Below are 21576 nucleotides of genomic sequence, written 5' to 3' on the forward strand. Positions count from 1 at the left end.
CACTTGCTATTTCTTCTTTTTTCTTCCCCTTTTGCTTTCACAAGAGAATCCATAATCCATTCTTACTAGTTAGAGCAAACCGAAAGTAAAAACAGAAACCTGTGATTAAAGTGAGCATCAAGATTATTTGACCTGGGCATGGTGGTACACACCTTTAATCCCAGTACTCGGGAGGCAGAGATAGGAGGATTGCCCTAAGTTCAATGCCATCCTGAGACTACATAGTGGATTCCAGGTCAGCCTGAGCTAGAGTAAGCCCCTACCTCAAAAAAAAAAGATGATTTGATGTGGGCATGGTAGTGCATGCCTTTAATCTTAACATAGAGGTAAGAGAATCACAGCCCGGGACTACAGAGTGAGTACTAGGTCAGCCTGGGCTAGAGTGAGACTCTACCTCAAACAAACAAACAAAAAAGATTATTTGAATATTTTGAAAGAAATAATTAGCTGGGTAAAACATTTAATCATTTAGTTTCTTCATATATTTCATTATTATTATGAAGGCCCAAAGCATTCTTTTGGTGATTACATTGTCAGTCCCACCAAATTTTTATTCATAAAATTTCACACACAAAGAAAATAAAAGAATTCCTAAAACTAAAAAATGTACGTAAAGGCCATATTTCTTCTTATGTCAGTTTTGGTTAATTTCCTAGAAATTGGTGTATTTTTTTAAATTTAGTAGCCTAATATTCATGTGTTAAGTCTCTTGTGCCTTGTGCACGCATGCACACACACACCATTGTTAGATTTGTGAACAATTTTATTTATTTTTTTGCAAATGATTTAAATTGCTTTGCTTTATCTTCAAAATCTAGGTCCAGTTCTTAGTTAACTTGTCAATTAATTAATACCACTTTGGGGTTCTGTTTATTAATTTCTGTGGTAATCTTAACAGAGTTACCTGGTTGAGTTGACTTTTACTGTCTGTTCTTTAAGAACTTATAATTGTGGAATGTGGATGTTTTGGCATTCCCTTATTGATAACTTTTTAAATCAGGTATATTGATTCTTTCTTCCCCAACTTTTTGTTTTTTCAAGGAAGGGTCTTGCTGTAGTCCTTTTTTCTCAATTGATATATTTTGGTTTCTTTGCTGTCGTTACTCATTATGACCTTGATACACATTTTCTTTATTTTAAAAATTCTTTTCTTTGTGAGAAATTTTTATGAATAAGATCTTCAGGGCTGGAGAGATCGCTCAGTGGTTAGGGCACTTGTCTGCAGTGCCTAATGACACTGGTTTGATTCCCCAGGATCCATGTAAAGCCAGTTGCACAAAGAGGTACATGTATCTGGAGTTTGTTTGCAGCAACTAGAGGCCCTGTAGCGCCCATATTCATATTTTCTCTTCTCTTCTCTCTCTCTCCCCTTGCAAGTAAATAAAAACATTTTAAAAAACAAAATCCCAGCCGGGTGTGGTGGCGCACGCCTTTAATCCCAGCACTCGGGAGGCAGAGGTAGGAGGATCACCAAGAGTTCGAGGCCACCCTGAGACTATATAGTGAATTCCAGGTCAGCCTGAGCCAGAGTGAGACCCTACCTCAAAAAACAAACAAACAAAAAAAACCAAAAAAACCAAAAAAACAAACAAACAAAAAAATCCCTAGGGGCTGGGGAGGTGGCTTAGTTGGTAGAGCATTTGCTACATAGGCATGAAGACCTGACTTCTGATGCCCTGCTCCCTTCTAAATTCTGGGAGTGGTAGTGTGTCTGCCTGTAATAGTAGTACTGGGGAGGTGGAGACACATCTGAAGGGCCATCTGGCCATCTTGGTTAGCCAAATAGGTGAGCTGTGGGTTCAGCGAAACTGCCTCAATAAATAAGGTGGAGAGCAATAGAGGGAAAACAGTGATACCCTTGGCCTGTGCAAACAGCCTACGTATACATGCCAAAAGAAAACAGAAAACCTCTGTACCAAACTCATTATTTCAATTTGGACTTTGCCAAGGACTTCTTCAGATTCATGTGGTTCAAAGGAGCTAAGCATTTTGAACATAGAAACTGCTGCACTAAACAAGGCTTGGAACCGTGTTGGGGTTAAAGCAGTCAAGAAGGCCCATATTATTAACACTGTTAACATTTTTCTTTTTTTTTTAATAATTTTTTACTGACAGCTGCCCTGATTGTAAACAATATCCCATGGTAATACCCTCCCTTGTTAACATTTTTCTTAACTGTTTTTAACCTTCATTTGGACAGGCATTGTTCTAATGACAAGTTAGAAATTTGAATTTCTTGGCCAAATTGCTTCACCATTATGTATTCATCATCGATTTGGCTTATGAAAGGAGAAGGATATAAAAGGCTTATAAAGGAGAAGGATAATATGAAAAAAATTTTCATATTAAACATGAAAATTTGCTACAAAGAATGATCCTGGTGAGACTTAGACTTGGGCTTTATTAGACAGTAGTGTTGTGTCTGTGGTACATGTGCACAGAATTGTTCCATAACTGTAGGAAACGCCCACATTATTAGAAGACAAGTATTGATGTGTTTTATGTTTGAGTCAGACTCTCACTATGTTAGCCAAGCTGGTCTCAAATTCTTGAGCCTGAGAAACCCTTCACCTTAGCCTGCCAGTAACTGGGACTACAGGTGTGCCACTGTGGCCAGCTCACTGAATCCATGTTTGGTGCTGAGATCATGATGGCCACACTGACCTTGGATGCCTAAGTCAGAAGCCAGGCACAGGCCTGTAATCTCACCTATGGAGGAAGCAGAGGCAGGAGGTTACTTGAGCCCAGGAGGTCAGCACCATCCCAGACAACTTTGTAGACCTTGCCTCTTAAAAGAATGTGTGTGTGTGTGTGTGTGTGTGTGTACATGTGTGCATATATGTAAACATTTGATACATCTATATGAGAAGTTTGTTAGCATTATTTTTGTGCATTCAGTTTAAATACACTGAATAACATGTTTTGGAGAGTTTGTGGGTCTTTTGTTAAAGGGACTTGACAAGTTTGTTTTGTATTTTAGTTACATGTATTCATAGTCAAAATTATGTAACTGTGCATGGTTGATTAGCTTATTTCTTTAGATGTTATTAGCAAGTCAGAAAACTGTCTAGGATGAGATTATCATTTTTGTTCTTAGTCATTAAGTTTTTTTTTTCAAATTTTTTTTATTAACAACTTCCATGATTGTAAACAATATCCCATGGTAATGCCATTCGTCATTAAGTTTTAAAATAGCATAAGATGTTCCGAGAAATTGGAATTCAAGTTGGTTTTATATAGTTACAAAGTTTCTAATACAAAGGATTTGAGGGTCTGCGACTATATGCTTCCAGTGGAGACCAGTTCATCAGTGTGTGAGCACTGTTCCTTCCTGTAGATGGGGAGCTTTTTAGTCGGAACTGCTTCCTTCCTTCCAGTTCATGTCATGGTGTGTTTTGAATCTGAAAACTTGTATGTCAATGACTCTGGCCCCTTTTCTCCACGTCTAGTCTAGCTCTAACACTGTGCTGTGTCTGCGCCTCTACACCTTCATTGCTGAGATCTAGATCTACCTCATCGAGGAACAGAGAATTTTTTTAACCTTTTTTCCTTTTAAATTACTTTTATGCTTTTGTTATAATTTCTGTGAAGGTTAATTTGGCACATTTACAAGGTAGAATTATTTAAAATAAAATCAAACTGTGTTTTGGCCACTAAAAAATAACTAGTTTATAACTGGGCGTGGTGGTATACTCCTGTAATCCTAGTGCACAGAGGCAGGAGGATCAGGAATTCAAGGTTATCCTTGGCTATATATTGAGTTTGAGGTCAACCTGGGCTACATGAGATCCTGTCTCTAAAAATAAGTAGTTTATAATGGTATGTTTCCTCTTGGGTATGATTGGAAGTTTCAAAGAAGGAAGCATTCCCAAAGCTGTGTTCTTGTTTTAGGCCTGTGCAGAGCAGGAACCCAGCAGCTTCCTGTCACTAGTCTGTCAGTGATCAGTGAGGGTGATGGAGAAAGGAGCATCAGGGGCAGAAGGGGATGTTCCCAGGTGGATTCTAAGGTGTCCTTACACACTGTTGATTGGGTCAGTGGTCCCTTGTGCCCTCTATCTACAGGATTGTTTTGTTTTCTGAACCTCAAACAGGATACTTGAGGGAGCTAAAACAACACAAGGACTTTTTAGTAAAAGGCACAGATAACTTTTAGAGGCAGAAGGGTAAACATAGTTTATAAATAGGCTGGGCGTGGTGGCGCACACCTTTAATCCCAGCACTCGGGAGGTAGAGGTAGGAGGGTCACCATAAGTTTGAGACCACCCTGAGACTACATAGTAAATTCCAGGTCAGTCTGGACTAGAGTGAGACCCTACCTCAAAAATAAAAATAAATAAATAAAAAAGTTTCTAAATAGTACATTTAATGAGCATATGAATGCTGATGAGTTCAGGGTAGCAAATGTCGATTATTAAGTAACTACCTTTTAAAGACATTTGAAAGGTGCTTTTAGCAGAAGGACAGGATAAGCTTCGAGAAGTAATTTTCATAGTTTGCATTAGCTAAATACACAAAGAAGAGAAGATACATTCATAGCATTGGAAAAATGATGTGTAATCTGAATAAAAATTCGTCCTAGAATATAAGCACGCTGTGGGCTGAAGCAATGGCTTTGTGGGTAAAGTGCTTGCTGCACAAGTGTGGGGACCAGAGTTCAGATCCTGAGAACCATGTAAAGATGTGCACACTGGTGTGATTCTGTACTCCAGCATTCCTGTGGAGAGGTAGGGTGGGGTTCCCTGAAGCTCGAGGGCCAGCTAGCCTGGCACGTACAGCAGCAGGGGACAACAGAGAACCCTGTCAGGTGGAAGTCAAAGACTGGCTGACACCCGAGTTGTCATTGACCTGTGCATTTCCTATGAAATGTACTTATATGTAACTGATTCTTAGAGTCTTCAAAGACCAGCTCAATTTTTAAGAATTAGTATTTTTTGTTTTTTTCCTAGGCAGGGTCTCCCTCTAGCCCAGGCTGACCTGGAACTTATGTAGTTCCAGGCTGGCATTGAACTCACAGCAGTCCTTCTGTCTCTGCCTCCTAAGTGCTGGGGGATTAAAGGTATGTGCCACCATGCCCAACACAGCTCTTTTTTTATAGTAAATATTTTTAGTTTTCAAATACTATGTCAGTAGAGAGTTTGACTTTCTGTGAAGTAAAAATTAAATGAGGCCAGTTGTAAAAATAATAATTTTGTTAACTTTGATAATGAATCATTAAAAAATATAGATGGCAAAAATACATTTGTTAAAAATTGAAACAAAAATTTCACAAACTAAATATGTATCACTTAATGTGATGCACTCTGTTGTATTCTAATTAAAAACCACAGCTAGATATGGTGTCCTATGCCTGTAGTTTGAGTTTGAGGGCAGCCTAGACTACACAGAGAGTTCCAGGCCAGTCTGGGCTGTATAGGAAATCCCATTTCCAGGCATGGTGGCTCCTGCCTGCAGCCCTCATACCTGTGCTCCTCATAGCTGTAATTCCAACTGAGGAACTTTGGAAGGCCAAGGCAGGAGAATTGCCTCAAACTGGAGGCCAGCCTACATACCACAAAACCCCACATAGAACATTTGGCTAAGGAGAAGTTTTACTGAATATTCAAGAGATAATGATATCTTAACAAAAAAAGCTGAGAGAAAACAACTAATTTTATGAGGCAAGGACGATTTGAACAGAGGGAATTAAAAGCATTCTCACTCCACAGTCTCAAAAGAGCAGAACAAAAAATGAGAGGAAACAGAGAGAGAGCCTACTTGTGACAAAGTACCTCAGTGACAGGCTGTGAGCTTGAAGTGCAGGCCTGCATGTCCTGCTCTGCAGGTTTTGAAGGAGCTGCAGGTATACTTTCTAAAACTGATCTCAAAATATTTAGGCTGCTTAATAATGACAATTTTAAGTTGTTCACCTTTTAACCCATAGTTAAACCCACAGATACCCCTTTTGATAAACTTAAGATGTTGTTATCCAAGTAATTAAAAATAATTCTAAAAAAAATTCTAACAACTCAAACTTGATTTGGTTATATATTGCAAGTAAGATTAAAACAAGGTATAAATGGACTAGAACTGAAATAGCACCTCTAATAGGAAACATTCCTTGACACTGAAAATGGTGCCGTTTATTTTATGTTTTATGTTATATAGTCAAACCATTCCACATTACTGTGTAAGAACACATAAAGATATAAACTTGCTGTAAAATCCCTTTTACTTTTTAATCCTTTAATTTTTTTTTAACTTTTGTATTTTTAAGTTGTGTTTATTTTGTTATGCATTTTTTTCTACCTTTTGTTTGTTTTTGGTTTATATTACAACCAGCAAGTTCTTGTGTTTAAATTCCTGAAAGTGTTGGGATGGAATTACAGTAATGTGTTATGGCTTGGGCCCCTCGCAGGAGTGTATCTCGAAGTCAGCAGTGAAAACAAAGTTTGAACAGCACACTATCAGAGCTAAACAGATACTAGACACTGTGAAAAACATAATGGATTCAATAAACGTGGCGGCAGCAGAGAAAAGGTATGAGTTCACTTTGTCATAACAAAAATGCCAGTGCTACCGTGTCAGCTCTTCAAGGCTGCAGTGTTCACTTACACTACAATTACGTACCACACTAAGATCATTTTGTGAATTGGACTGGTGCTGCTTGCATGTTTTTAAGTGACTATTTAAAGATACATGTATTAATTCTATGACCTTGAATGCAGCATTTACATTCCCTGCACCTCAGTTCCCCTGTGTAGGAACTGTGATTTTAAAATGCTTAGTGGCTTTGAAGTGTCTTCAAAGCAGTGGATGAACCGTTTCTTCAAGCAGAGTTTTCTGAAGAAGTCCAACTCAAGCGATCCTCTTTGTATTCAGTCCACAGCCTGTTCTTTTTAAACCTAGAAGTGAGTACATGACAGGAGCCAAACAGTATTGATGAAAAGTAGGTTTGTTTAAATTGAGAACTTTATTGTATGAACATCTTGTATACTGGTGATATTCCCATTGGGTTATATTCTTCTGTTCCCTCTCTCCTACCTTCTCTCCATCTAGGGCCCTCCTCAGTGGGATTATCTATGTTCACTGTGGGGTTATGGATGCATCAGTTAGTCTCGGTAGGGTGGGGGAGACAGTGCTTCAAAAGTAGTTGGCAGTTTTTGTATATGTACATAATGAATGTATTTTAATCATAATCCTCTCCCCATTACCTTCTTTTGCCCCCCATCCCATCTCCCTTATACTGAATCCAGTTTCTTCCTAGCTAGTCCTTCTATTTTGATGACTCCCTCCTTTTTTTTTTTTTTTTTTATTTTGGCCTTCCACCATCATATATGATGGAATATTGATTGGCCCAATATTGTCAGGTCTTGTGCAGGTAACAGCAGTTGCTGTAAGGTCATGAATTCCTCAGCCATTTTATGAACAGAAGACTGTTCTACAGTATTCCTCTTTTTCCTCTGGCTCTTACATTCTTTCTGTCTCCTCTTCCGAAGTCTTCCATGAGCCTTGAAGGGGAAAAGTACAGTTTTATAGAGTATAAGGTCTGTATCTATAACCCCAGCAGTTGGGAGACTGAGACAGGAGAATCTTGATTTGAGACAAGGTCTGTTGCTACACTTGAGACAAAGCTCAGAATATAATTAGAAATGACAAAAATAATGCTGTTAATCCTTAGTGGAACTTTAGTAAGGTGATACCACTTGAAGGAAACATGCAAATCATCAAAGACTTAAGCCCAAGATAGGCTAAAATTGATGTTTATTTTTTGAGAGTGTCTCACTCTGTAGAACTGACTGTGTAACCTGGAACTGGCTGTGTAACTCTGTCTGGCCTCAAACTCATGGATCCTCCTACCTCAGCCTCCTGAGTCCTGAGATTACAGCCATTAGCCACTACACCCAGCTAAAATTGAAATTGTGAAAGTATCTTGGGGGCTGGAGAGATGGCTCAGTGGTTAAAGGTGCTTGCTTGTAAAGCTGGCTGGCCTGGGCTTCAGTTTGCAAGCTGCCTTCCTAAGGCAAATGCAAAAAAAGTGGCACAGACGTCCAGTGTTCAGTTTGTAGAGGCAAGAGGCCCTGGTCTCTTTCTTTCTAGGAACACCCCCTGCTCCATGTTTGCTCTAAGTCTGTTGTAACAGCTTTTGGCACGCTTGTCAGGAATGCATTGTGTACAAAAGTAGAGAATTGCCAGAACGTCGAGTCTCGAATCCTTGGGGTAACATCTCTGCACAGCCTTGCCGATAGTGTTGCTGTCAGAGCCGCATGGCTGATGCTTTGTTTAGCCCCTAAATTTGGCTTACCTTGTTGAGTTTTTTTTTTTTTTAGAAATATAGGCCCAAATATTGAACCAAATACAGCACACTGAAGTGATTTGAGGATAATATTTTGGGAACTCTTAAAGCTAGCAGTTTTCTTTAAAAAATCTCAGGTCTGTGTTTTCCAGGTACCAACAGACCTTCTTTTTCAGGAATCTGCTACCATATGAGCAGATGGACAAATAAATAAGATTCTATTTTAATCCTTTCAAATTTTGAAATTTAGAATTTCCTTTTTCATATGTCATGCTAATAGATGTTCAGTACATAAATGCGGAGCTTGTTTAATTGCTTTGTGACTTTAATGTACCCTGTGAGTGCATGTAATGACTCTTCATAATACAATTAGGGTTTATTCAATGGAAGAGAGGGAAGACCAAATTGATAGACTGGACTTTATCCGGAACCAGATGAACCTTTTAACACTGGATGTTAAGAAGAAAATTAAGGAGGTAACCGAGGAAGTGGCGAACAAGGTGAGTCTTAACTACAGTCGCAAGGTTAGACCTGGGGGTAGGACTCAGTCATGCAGAAAATGCCCCAATGTCAGATGAGAACCTTCTCAATGGATATTCTGAATGGATGGAGGGAGAGAGGGAAGCAAAACAGATAGGAAGGAAGGGAGGTAGAGAGAATGTGTTTGTCTTGCTAAATAGACCAAGTTGTCCTGAATTGTTTTAATTTTTTAACTTGTTTATGTTGAAGTAGGGTCTCACTCTAGTCCAGGCTGACCTGGAGCTCACTCTGTAGTCCCAGGTTGGCCTCAAATTCATGATGATCCTCCTACCTCTACCTCCCAAGTGCTGGGGTTAAAGGAGTGTGCCACCATGCCCAGTTTAACTGTTCTTTCTTTTTTTTATTTTTTATTTTTCAGGTTTCATGTGCAATGACAGATGAAATTTGCCGGCTGTCTGTTTTGGTAGATGAATTTTGTTCCGAGTTTCATCCTACCCCAAGTGTGCTGAAAGTTTATAAAAGTGTAAGTTAAAATGTATCTATTAGGAGTTCTCTGGAACAGTTTTGCACTATATTATGGTATTCTTGGCAGTCATTATACAGACTACGGGTGTTAACTGTAAACCGTCTTTTTATAAAACTACACAGAGCTTAGCAGTTCAGCAGGTGCTTAGCATGCATGAGGCTCTGGGTTCTTTACTAAGCACTAAATTTTATTCTCTAGTAATCAGATTAAAATCTAAAACTGTAGCATTTGTGACATTTAAAGGGTTTTTTTTTTAAAGTAAGCATTTACCATAATCATTTACAGGAATTAAATAAGCACATAGAAGATGGAATGGGAAGGAATTTGGCTGATCGGTGTACCAATGAAGTCAATGCCTCCATGCTTCAGTCCCAGCAGGAGATTATTGGTAATGCATATGTTTGAAAGTTCATACGCAGTTTCCCTCCCTCACCCCTTTCTTCATGAAGGGTTTATTTTCCCATGGGTGAATTTCTTAGAAGGCTGCATTTAAGCTGGGCATGGTAGTGCACAACTTTAATCTTAGCACTTTGGAGACTGAGGTAGGAGAATTGCTGTGAGTTTAAGACCAGCCTGGGGCTCCACAGTGAATTCCAAATCAGCCTGGACTAGAGTAAGACCCTACCTAGAAAAAAAACAAGATAAATATATAAATGAAACAGGCAAAATGTTTTGTCCTACTCTTTCTTAAAATCAATGTATTAATCTTCTTTCCAGAAAATTTGAAGCCATTACTTCCAGCTGGAATACAGAATAAACTTCATACGCTGATCCCTTGCAAAAAATTTGATCTCAGTTATGACCTAAATTGCCACAAGTTATGTTCAGATTTTCAAGAGGATATTGTGTTCCGTTTTTCCCTGGGCTGGTCTTCCCTTGTGCATCGGTTCTTGGGCTCTACAAACGCACAGCGGGTGCTGCTTGGATTGTCAGAGCCCGTCTTTCAGGTATGTGCCTTTGAGTCTACCCATTGAAATTCTGATTTCATTCATGCAGTTTTTTATACTTAAACTGGTTTCACCAAGTCCACATATTTATGAACTAATGTCTGCCATAAATAAGGTCCTTTCTGATCTGGATATACTAGTATAGGAATTTTTCACACAGTAATGTAGATAATGTTCAGGTTTTTTTTTTTAACTTTTTATTTTATTTTATTTGAGAGAGAGAAAGAGGCAGATAGAGAATGGGCACGCCAGACCTTCAGCTGCTGCAAACAAACTCCACATTCATGTGCCATCTTGCACATCTGGTTATGTGGGTTCTGGGGAATCAAACATGGGTCCTTTGGCTTTGCAGGCCAGTGCCTTAACCGCTAAGCCATCTGTCTAGCCCTATGTTTGGTTTCGAAACTATTTTTTTAAAAGGTTTTGTTGGGCTGGAAAGATGGCTTAGTGGTTAAGTGCTTGCCTGTGAAGCCTGAGGACCCCAGTTCGAGGCTCAATTCCCAAGGGCCCACGTTAGCCAGATGCACAAGGAGGCGCATGCATCTGGAGTTCGTTTGCAGTGGCTGGAGGCCCTGGTGTGCCCATTTTCTCTATCTCCCTCTTTCTCTGTTGCTCTCAAATAAATAAATAAAAATAAAATAATTAAAAGGTTTTGTTTTCAGGCTTTACAATTTAATTAATTAAATTTATTAATATTTTTGGGCTGGAGAGATGGCTTAGCAGTTAAGCGCTTGCCTGTGAAGCCTAAGGACCCCGGTTTGAGGCTCAGTTCCCCAGGTCCCACATTAGCCAGATGCACAAGGGGGCGCACACATCTGGAGTTCGTTTGCAGAGGCTGGAAGCCCTGGCACGCCCATTCTCTCTCTCTCCCTCTGTCTTTCTCTCTGTGTCTGTCGCTCTCAAATAAATAATTTTAAAAAAGATTGATAAATTTATTAATATTTTTTGAGAAAATGTATGGAACTATAAACTATACCAAAATCCAGTTTAAAACATTTTTGTTGTCCCACAAAAATCTCTCATGCCCATTTGTAGTAAGTCAGCTTTCATATGTTCAGGTGGCTGGCTTTAGGGGACAGAGTCTTACCATAGCCCAGGCTGGCCTGGAACTCATGGCACTCCTCCTGCCTCAGCCTTCCAAGTTTACAGTCTCCCTGGGATTACAGATGTGAGCTACCATACCCAACCAAAAGGATTTTTATTTTGAAGTCCAATTTATCTGGGCTGTGTGTGTGTGTGTGTGTGTGTGTGTGTGTGTGTGCGCATGCGCGCGCGCGCGCATGCACGTGGTGAATTGCATGTATGTATAGGGTGCATGCACTCCATACACATAGGTGTGAAGGCCAGAGGACATCAGTGTCGTTCTCTATCACTCTTCTGCCTTATTTTCCTGAGACCCAGTTTCTCACTGAAACTGGAATAAGATTCTCCCCGGCTTTTGTTTTGTTTTCTCAAGGTAGGGTATCACTCTAGTTCAGGCTAACCTGGAATCCAGTATGTATTCTCAGGGTGGCCTCGAACTCACGGCAATCCACCTACTTCTGCCTCCCTAGTGCTGGGATTGAAGGCATGTGCCACCACACCCAGCTTAGAGCTCCCTATTTTAAAGTTGGGCTGGCTGACAGGCTAGGCCCAAAGATCCTCCCATCTTCGCCCTCAGCACTCGAGTTACAGTGTGCACAGCCATGCCCAGCTTTTTCTGTGGGTGCTTGGGATCAAACTTAGGTCCTTACGCTTGTAGTGCAAGCTCTGTAAAGTTTGGAATGTGAGAAGCTTCTGTTTTGGGAGGTTTTTTTTTGTTGTTGAAGGTAGGGTCTCACTGTAGCCCAGGTTGACCTAGAATTCACTATGTTGTCTCAGGGTGGCCTCGAACTCATGATGATCCTCCTACCTGTGACTCCCAAGTGCTGGGATTAAAGGTATGTGCCACCACACCTGGCTCTGTTTGATTTTTTTGAAAGTTCTAGGGATGTGAGCCAGAGCATCACACATGGTAATCATGTACTCCGCCACTGTGCTACATCTCTAGCCCTTAAGAATTATAGTTTCGCTCCTATAAAGCCACTGTTAAATTTATTCTTGTTCTTTATATCATTGGTCTGTGTCACAGGAAACAATTTTTGTGGTGGTGCACACCTGTAATGCAAGCATTACAGGAGGCTGAGGTCAGAGCATTGAGTTCAGGCCAGCCTGGGCAATATAGTAAGGCAGTCTCAGAAGAGAAGAGCTGGGTCAGGTGGCTCACACCTTGAATCCAAGAGCTCAGGAAACTGAGGTAGGAGGATTACTGTGGCTTTGAGACCAGCCTGGGCTACACAGTGAGATTCAAGTGAGCCTGGACTAGAGTGTAACCCTGCCTCAAGAAAGCAACAAAAAGAATTTTTGGTCCATTTTTATTTTCTTTATGTATTTGTGGTTTGCTCATTATCTGAGGTCTTATATAGACCTATTTAGATGTATTATATAAATACATTTGCTATTATAATTTTAAAAATAAAAAAGGTTATGAATGTCACTACTTCATTTGAAGTTGGTTAATTCTGTACCATTTTGTATCAGCTCCCTAGATCTTTAGCATCAACTCCCACTGCTCCTGCTAATCCCGCAGCACCAGAGAATGCAGCCCAAGAAGAAATCATGGTCACCTTAATAACAACACTTGCATCGCTCACATCTAGAACATCAATGGGTGTTATTGTTATTGGAGGAGTGGTAAGAAACAATACTTTAAGAAAGCTAAAGTTGGGCTGGAGAGATGGCTTAGCGGTTAAGCGCTTGCCTGTGAAGCCTAAGGACCCCGGTTCGAGGCTCGGTTCCCCAGGTCCCACGTTAGCCAGATGCACAAGGGGGCGCACACGTCTGGAGTTCGTTTGCAGAGGCTGGAAGCCCTGGCGCGCCCATTCTCTCTCTCTCCCTCTATCTGTCTTTCTCTCTGTGTCTGTCTCTCTCAAATAAATAAATAAAAAATGAACAAAAACATTTTAAAGAAAAGAAAGCTAAAGTTGACATTGTTTCAGATCTGCCTGTTTGATTATGAAAAGAGGGCATATTTACTCCTGTTTCCAGGATCCATAAAGCAATATGCAGATTTGTATGCTAAAAATAGCAAATAAGAGAAATTTCAGTTTTCTTTTTTTTTTCTGAGGTATGGTTTCACTCTAGTCTAGGCTGACCTATTTTCCATATGTAGTCTCAGGGCAGCCTCAAACTCATGGCAATCCTCCTAACTCTGCCTCCCAAGTACTGAGATAAAGGCATGTACCACCATGCCTGGCTAAAATTTCATAGACTTAATCTTAACATAAAATATATACATTTAGGGCTAGAGAGATTGCCTCACCTGGGTTTAGTTCCATTACCCACATGAAGCCAGATGCATCAAGTGACACATTTGTCTGGAGTTTGTAGTGGCAAGAGATCCTGGCACACCCATTAATTCATTCTCATTAATAAAATATTAAAATAAATGTATATAAGCATAAATGCATATAAACATTTGCATATCTTATGCATAATTTATTGATATCTTTTGGAAGATACATTATTTATATATCTTTAGGAAGGAAGCATTACCACCACTGTATAGGTTAAGCTGGGCCTTGTGGTACAGGCCTATAATCTCAGCGCCTGGGAAACTAAGGCAAGAGGATTTCAAGTTCAAAGCCTGCCTGGACTAGAGTCAGTTCAAGGCCACTGTGGGCAATTTAGTGAGAATCTGCCTCAAAAATTTTACAAAAGTACAAGAGGGCTGCGTGAGAGCAAAGCACTTGCCTTGCATTAAAGCTTGTGCTCATTCCCCAGTGTAACAGAAACAAGCAGCCACGGCAGAAACAGTCAGTCCACCTGCCTGTCTGTGTACCACAGAACATAAAAGAAGTGATCCTTGTACATTGCTAGAACAAAAAAGGTTCAGTGGGGTGAGATCTTAGCTCTAGTGTTGAGAATATTTGATCTACAGCACCACAGAGAAAGATTTGATGCTGCTCTGTACAGCCTTCTCTGAATGCCAGTGAGATCTCTCTGAAAGATTACTAGAAATTCTTTTTTCTTTGGTTATTTTCAAGGTAGGGTCTCACTGTAGCTCAGGCTGACCTGGAATTCACTATATAGTCTCAGGGTGGCTTTGAACTCATGGTGATCCTCCTATCTGTGCCTCCTGGGTGCTGGGATTAAGGCATGTGCCACCTGCCCAGTTTAGAAATTCTTACTAAATTGCTTTTCATTCAAAGCATATCTAGGGGGCTGGAGAGATGGCTTAGTGGTTAAGCACTTGCCTGTGAAGCCTAAGAACTCCGGTTTGAAGCCGGGCATGGTGGCTCACGCCTTTAATCCCAGCACTCGGAAGGCAGAGGTAGGAGGATCGCCATGAGTTCTAGGCCACTCTGAGAGTCCATAGTGAATTTCAGGTCAGCCTGGGTTAGAGTGAGACCCTACCTTGAAAAACCAAAAAAAAAAAAAAAAAAAAAACAAAACTCTGGTTTGAAGTTTGATTCCCCAGGACCCACATAACCAGATGCACAAGGTGGCGCATGCATCTGGAGTTTGTTTGCAGTGGCTGGAGGCCCTGGTGCGCCCGTTCTCTCTCTCTCTCTCACTCTCTATTTGCCTTTTTCTTTCTCTGTCGTTATCAAATAAATATAAACAAAAAGAATTTTTTAAAAAAAAGCATATCTAGGGCTGGAGAGATGGCTTAGCGGTTAAGCGCTTGCCTATGAAGCCTAAGGACCCTAGTTCAAGGCTCAACTCCCCAGGACCCACGTTAGCCAGATGCACAAGGGGGTGCACGTGTCTGGAGTTCGTTTGAAGTGGCTAGAAGCCCTGGCACTCCCATTCTCTCTCTCTCTCTCTCTCTGCCTCTGTCTGTCTCTCTCAAATACAAATAAACAAAAGTTTTTTTTAAAAGCATATCTATATATACACTTGTCACTGTTTTGAGAGGCATTGAGTCACTGCACCAAATTGGGTAGGCTGTGGAAGTTCATCCTGATGTGTAATGCTGACCTTCCCCACTAGATTTCCTTGCAGAAAGCATTTTTAGAAAATAATTCAGGAGCCTAAATGCCTTTAATATTCTCTCAAATCATATTTTTTCCTTCTTAGAGGAAGCTGTGACTTTATCTTGCAGATTTGGAAAACAGTGGGCTGGAAACTCATATCTATTTCATTAAGTATGTATGGAGCTTTGTATCTTTATGAAAGGCTGACTTGGACCACACGTGCCAAGGAGCGGGCCTTCAAGCAGCAGTTTGTAAACTATGCAACAGAAAAACTGCAGATGATTGTGAGCTTCACCAGTGCAAACTGTAGCCACCAAGTGCAACAGTAAGTGGAAAGATACATTGTACACAACATGCTCGTGACACATGATCTAGGCAGAATGAGCGTGTGGTAGGAAGAGGAGGAGTGACACACCTCACTTCTGTACTCTGCCCTCCTCCAGTCACTGTGCTCCCATTGTCCTGGTCGATTAGATGTGAGCATCTAGAAATATGTAGACAGGAGGCTTTCAAAAGACAGTACTTCAGCAGATCTAGTCTAAGTTATGTTGTTAAGATAGGGCTTCTAAACTGACGCCTAAATTTTTAGCATTTAATAAGTGGGCTGGGGCAGACTCTTGTTTGGTTTTTGTTTTGTTTTGAGACAGAGTCTCACTCTAATCTCTAACCCACTGTCATGAGTTCTGGCCTGGAACTAATGACAGTTCTCCTGCCTCAGCTTCAGTGCTGGGATTACTGACATGAGCCATCAGTGTTGGCCAAGAGTCTTTATGATATGGAGTCTTCTTGGGAAACTTATCCACAGTGTCTCCTGATTTGTTATAAAGCTCTCAGTGTGGCATTGGTAGTTTGGTGAACTTGGAGCACAAGCAAGCTTTGTAACAAACAGACGAACATGTTGGTTTGTTCCTACACTGCCAACATTTGTTGAGTGACAATAAATTTGCTAGACATGGTGTTACATGTCTGTAATCATAGCTACCAGGTACACTGAGGCAGAATCATAAATTTGAGGCCATCCTGGGCTATATAACAATAAATTGACAAGGTATACCAATTTCACTGATGTAACTTCACCAAGCACTACTGACTTCACTTGGTACTTATGGCCAATGGCAATCACAGGTCCTTTTATCCAGTCGTAACTCACATTACACAGTACATTTCACCCACTGCTACACAGGTTGCAGAATGGCTAGGAGGGGATTTCCGTGCTGCAGTGTTGAGAGGGACTGTATCAAAGTCAGAGGCAGAGACTGAAATTAACTCAAGGAAAGTCTGAGTAGGGGACCAGATAAAATACTTTACAAACAGTAGGCACGCAAGGTGGAGTTGTCAAATGCAGCGGCAGGCAGTTTAAAGTGTCAGTTTGAAGTGCTCTTCCCTGTGGCAGTCTCGCTTTGCCTTATCTGTAGGTGCATGTCACCTCTTCAAGTTGTAGGCTCATTATGAGTGACCAGGTGATGGTCAGTGTGCCTGCCACATTAAATTTTGGGGCACCCTGCCTCCATGGACTCAGGTTTTTTTTATTAAAGTTTTTAACTTGGTTGTCCAGCAGCCTGGCTGGAGGAGGTGTCCTGGGGTCCCAAGGTGTGTTTGGAGGCAGATTTGATTCCAGCCAAAAGGTACAAAGAGAGGTTTGAACTTTGGAGGTCCTGCTCGTGGCAAGTTCATGCTTGCTGCTTTTGTTTTTTTCTGGCTGTTTGGTAGCTTCTCTCTGCTTGGATGTATGAAAGTAGCTTCTACCATTGATGGAACTTCTCCCTCTGGATCTATAAACTGAAATAAACCCCTTCTGCCCATTTAAAAAAAAAATGGGGGCACATTTCTAGTCCCAGGTGAGGAGATACATATGGTGTGGTTCATAAGCTCATTCTGAGTCTGGTTTTTCTATTGTTTTTTTCAGAGACAAGTTCAGGCTGGCCTGAAACTCACTATGTAGACCAGGCTAGCCCTAAATAGTAATGTAAGAGAGCATTCAAGAAATGTGACAGTCAAGTTGCTGAGGCCTGAAGGGTGATGGGTCTTCAGTAGAAGTTTTGACAACAGAGGTGACATAGAGACCTGAATGTGCAGAACGGGAAGATCAGGAAAGATGACTCAAACCAGAAATAAGAAGGCGGGAGAAGCAGACTGTGCAAGACCATGAAGAACACTGCAGTATAGCCAGTATGAAAGGTCGGGGCATGGGAGTGAGACTGAAGCCAGAGCGTGCACAGTGGGCTTGGGGATTTGGGAACCCCATCATGATGCCACCAGTAGCTTAGCTCTAGAACAAAGAATTGCACTGGCGTGGTACATAGGATGGTTAGACCAGGAGGCAGGAATTAGCAAAGAGGTTGAACTGTTCCAAATAACATACTTCAGGCATTTGTTTATTCATTAACCCACCAAATTCCTCCTGGGCTCTAGTTTTTTATACTTTTAATTTTTATTTGTATTAAGGAAGATATTTTCTCTAAAGAACTTACTAGGATCTCCAGAAGAAATCAGCTGTGTAAGGTTCATTTAAGCAAAAATAGTGCACCTTTCCCATGTGATAACTATTCTGAGTTATGGGAAATAAAGAGTTGGAAGATAATTTGGTTATCCTTTGTTTTCTAATGGAAACAACTTCAAAAACTGGGTAAATTTGGGGCTGGAGAGATGGCTTAGCAGTTAAGCACTTGCCTATGAAGTCTAAGGACCCCGGTTCAAGGCTCGGTTCCCCAGGTCCCACGTTAGCCAGATGCACAAGGGGGCGCACACGTCTGCAGTTCATTTGCAGTGGCTGGAGGCCCTAATGCGCCCATTCTATCTCTCTCCCTCTGTCTGTCTTTCTCCCTGTGTCTGTTGCTCTCAAATAAATAAATAAAAAATGAACAAAAAATATTTTAAAAAAACTGGGTAAATTTAAATTTAATAAAGTATTAATATTGAAAGTTGACTTATGTGTTATATTGGGATTTGGTAGAGATAAAAGCCAGGGGAAAGGTGAAGATGTATAGGGAACAGCTGCAGAAAGACCATGTTTTAGTTAACTATATGCTAGAGGCACACACTCACCAGATATGCTCCTTCTTGAAAAGACAACATGGTATTTGCCAAAGCTGATATACAGTAGTCAACACTTAGTTTATATAGAAGATTTGCTTCTGGAAACTTGATTAAATTGTGTTACTTTATAGACATTCCCTGAGTGGCTTTTCTTTCCTATTCTTAACAACTTATTTTTGTTGAACAAGGGAAAATAATGTTTAATGTGTTTCTGAAGAAATAGCCCTGTCTGAGTTCTTACAGCTTTTTGTGTTCATATCCAGACAACAGAGGTAATGTGGTTTCTTGAGTATCTGTGTCTTGAGCTAGGGAAATGAAACCTGTTGTTATTGTGAGCATATCTTCTTAGCTGTGTCTTTAACCATGATTCAGATACTTATAAAACTATTCTCCTTTTTGTTAAAGTTTATTATTTTAGAAGACATGTATTATGGCTAATTTTTTGTTTTAATTTTTAAGAGAAATGGCTACCACTTTTGCTCGCCTGTGCCAACAAGTAGATGTTACTCAAAGACATCTAGAAGAAGAAATTGCTAGACTATCCAAAGAAATAGATCAACTGGAGAAAATACAAAACAGTTCAAAGTTCTTAAGGTATTTAAACCTTTTTTTCCCCCCCTCACAAACATCCACATGTACTGGCATTTTATAACCAGAATTAATATGTAAAGCCACTAATTAATTTTATTAAAACTTACAACTTTCTATGTTTGTTTAAACTAAGACCTTTCATGGTTAATCTCATGTTTTGCAGTTTGAGTGTTCAGGTTCATAAAGAATGAACCTGGATTAGAAGGAACTTAATAGGCCTAAATTTACTCTTTGCTAGACTACTTAATTCTCTTTCAGAACAGAAATTCTTTAAAACTAGTTTTTAGCCAGATGTGGCAGCCAGCACTTGGGGAGTGAGTCAGGAGGACCAAGAGATCCAGGTCACCCCCAGCTACTTAACGATTTTGAGGCTAGTCTGGACTACATGAGACACTGTCTCAAAAAACAAAAACAAAAACAAAAAACATTTTTCGTCATGTAGGTCCAAGGACCATAATGTTTGCTGTTGTTGGAGACAATATATATATTTAACTTTCCAGCATTAAATGTAAATGATGTTTCCTGATGAAACATAGACCTCTGGTCTAATACAACTTATTATCGATTCTTTGAGATTCAGTAAGATATGCTTTGGGAAACATGACAGGAAGCATCACTGTCAGGTCTGAACCTGTCAGTTCTTACTCTGAGCTCACTTACTTGTCCCACATGTTCAGAACGAGCACCATCGGAGCAGCTCTGCCACTTGAAGGCATACGCTACTTGAAACAGTACTTCTAGCATGGCTCCATAGCCAGTGTTTACAAGTCAGAGGAACTATCTAGTGTCCTGAAAGTTGGGGGTATGTTTGTTGTCATTGGCCACATGTTTGGGTCAGTAAAGAACCCTAAATATAATGCTGGTCCCATAAGATTATTATGGAGCTGAACAACTGTTGACAGCGCAACATACCACTCATGTGCCTGTTGACATAAATTTGTTACAGTTGCCCTTAGCATTCAGTCCAGTGACATGTGCAGGTTTGTAACCTAGCAGCAGCAGGTCACTGGTGGATCTCAGGCCTGTAGGCTGTAACAGTGAGGCTTGTGTAAGTGCTCTCCATAATGGTCCCACAGTAATGAAGTCACTGACACCCTTCTCCTTGAAAGTGTCCAGGGTGTCATATTCTTTCTCATTGCTGGGACAAAATATACAACCAGAAACAGCTATTCTCAGCTTTGGTTTTAAGAGGAAGGCCATCATGGTGGGGGAACGCAGCAGGAACGTCCACAAGGGAGAAGTAGAAGTGGTGAACAGCAAGTGGGGCGGGGCTGTAACACCTCGGCCCCTCCCTGCACCTCAGTGACACACTTCCTCCAGCAAGGCGTAACCTCCTGATGCTTCCGCCTTCTACTTAGTTTAAGCAGCTGGGAACAGGATGTTTAAACACAGCTCATGGGGGACATTTTATATTCAAACCACCATACCAGTCATGAAGTGAGCCATGGCAGTCTGGAATCTCCATTGTTACCAGAGGAGGCACAGCCTTCTTGCCTGATGTGCTGGAGAGGGGCCTGAAGAAGTCTGTTCATTGAAGTGCGCAGCACATCACATGTAGCTTCTGTGTCATCACCCATGTGTTCAGAGACAACAATACCCTTTCCTTCTCTCAACATAGAGCAAGAGAGTTCAAGTGAGCCCCTCTGAGAAAGTGCCCTAGCAGAGCATGGGGACACGCAGCCCAGATCTGTGACTGTGAGCGTAGCTCAGCTTCTCCTCTTGCAGGAAGTTGACTGCCTCATACGTGACTCTAGTGTTGGTGTACAATAGGACCCTTCAGTAGCTGTCAGCTTCTCTGCATACACATGAAGTGACTTGCTCAGTACTTCATGCCTTAGGTAGGTAAGTACTTAAGGCATGACTGAGGTATAACTCCTGTGCAAGCTGCCATGGCTCCACTGTCTGCTGTGCCTGACTTACTTCTGGACATGGAGTCTGGGTTTGCTGGCGAGAGCCGCATAAAATAAAAACAGCAATAAACGTAGCAGCAGCTTGGAAGTTGTTTTGTGACTGGATAGAATGCACTGTTCTCATTGACTATGATAATTAGATTGGTGTTTTATTCTTTTTTATTAGAAATAAAGCTGTTCACCTTGAAAGTGAGCTGGAGAATTTTTCTAAGCAATTTCTACTCTCAAGCAATGAAGATTCTTAACAATAGAGACCCCTCTGCTGACCACCAGCACAGGAGGAAAGAGGATTTGGAAGATGGAGAGTTGTTATTTTTATGGGATGACTTCAGTGTGAATTACACTAACTGTGATTAAGTGGCAGATCTCTGCATAGATTCTGGTAACCATCTGTCCAGGGGGTTGCACTTTGTGAAGAGTGTTGTGATATGTTCTTAGCTTTAGTTGGGAAAAGACTAAATTGTTTGGGTTAAATAATGAATTAGTTTTAAAGCAGTGAAACCAACTGTGTGGCCCCTGAGGGGTGGGTCCTGCAGCTCTTAATTAGGGCTTTCTCTGTTTTTGATTCTTAAAAACTCTGCTTCCTGGCATCCAGGAGTTAGAGAATGATCTTTTCATCTTCTCTGTCAGCACTAGTTTTTGATGCCTTCTTAAATTAAGGGAATAGTAAAATTTTTGTTTGGTTTCATAAGCTGATTTGCTCTAACCACCAAGGGGTGTGGAATGTTCTCGGGTGTACTATTTATGCAAGGTACAGTCACTTTTGACATTAAGGCAAGTATGTAAACCACTAATAAAAACACTGTTTTTAGCCCTT

The 21576-nt window shown here is 40.8% G+C and overlaps 1 protein-coding gene across 2 annotated transcripts in view; it reads left to right on the forward strand.

Annotated features, from left to right (window-relative positions):
- Positions 1–21576, forward strand: part of Mfn1 (mitofusin 1) — a 49969-nt gene extending 28393 nt beyond the window's left edge. For both annotated transcript variants that reach the window (XM_045161681.1, XM_045161682.1), the window contains exons 10-18: positions 6395–6516; positions 8646–8772; positions 9171–9275; positions 9564–9666; positions 9996–10225; positions 12785–12937; positions 15351–15547; positions 18718–18852; positions 20926–21576. In XM_045161681.1, coding sequence (XP_045017616.1) covers positions 6395–6516; positions 8646–8772; positions 9171–9275; positions 9564–9666; positions 9996–10225; positions 12785–12937; positions 15351–15547; positions 18718–18852; positions 20926–21004 — 1251 coding nt within the window. In that variant the 3' untranslated portion in view covers positions 21005–21576. The remainder of the gene's footprint in view (positions 1–6394; positions 6517–8645; positions 8773–9170; positions 9276–9563; positions 9667–9995; positions 10226–12784; positions 12938–15350; positions 15548–18717; positions 18853–20925) is intronic.

The sequence above is a fragment of the Jaculus jaculus genome, chromosome 11, assembly GCF_020740685.1.
Source record: "Jaculus jaculus isolate mJacJac1 chromosome 11, mJacJac1.mat.Y.cur, whole genome shotgun sequence".
NCBI classification, from domain to species: domain Eukaryota; kingdom Metazoa; phylum Chordata; class Mammalia; order Rodentia; family Dipodidae; genus Jaculus; species Jaculus jaculus.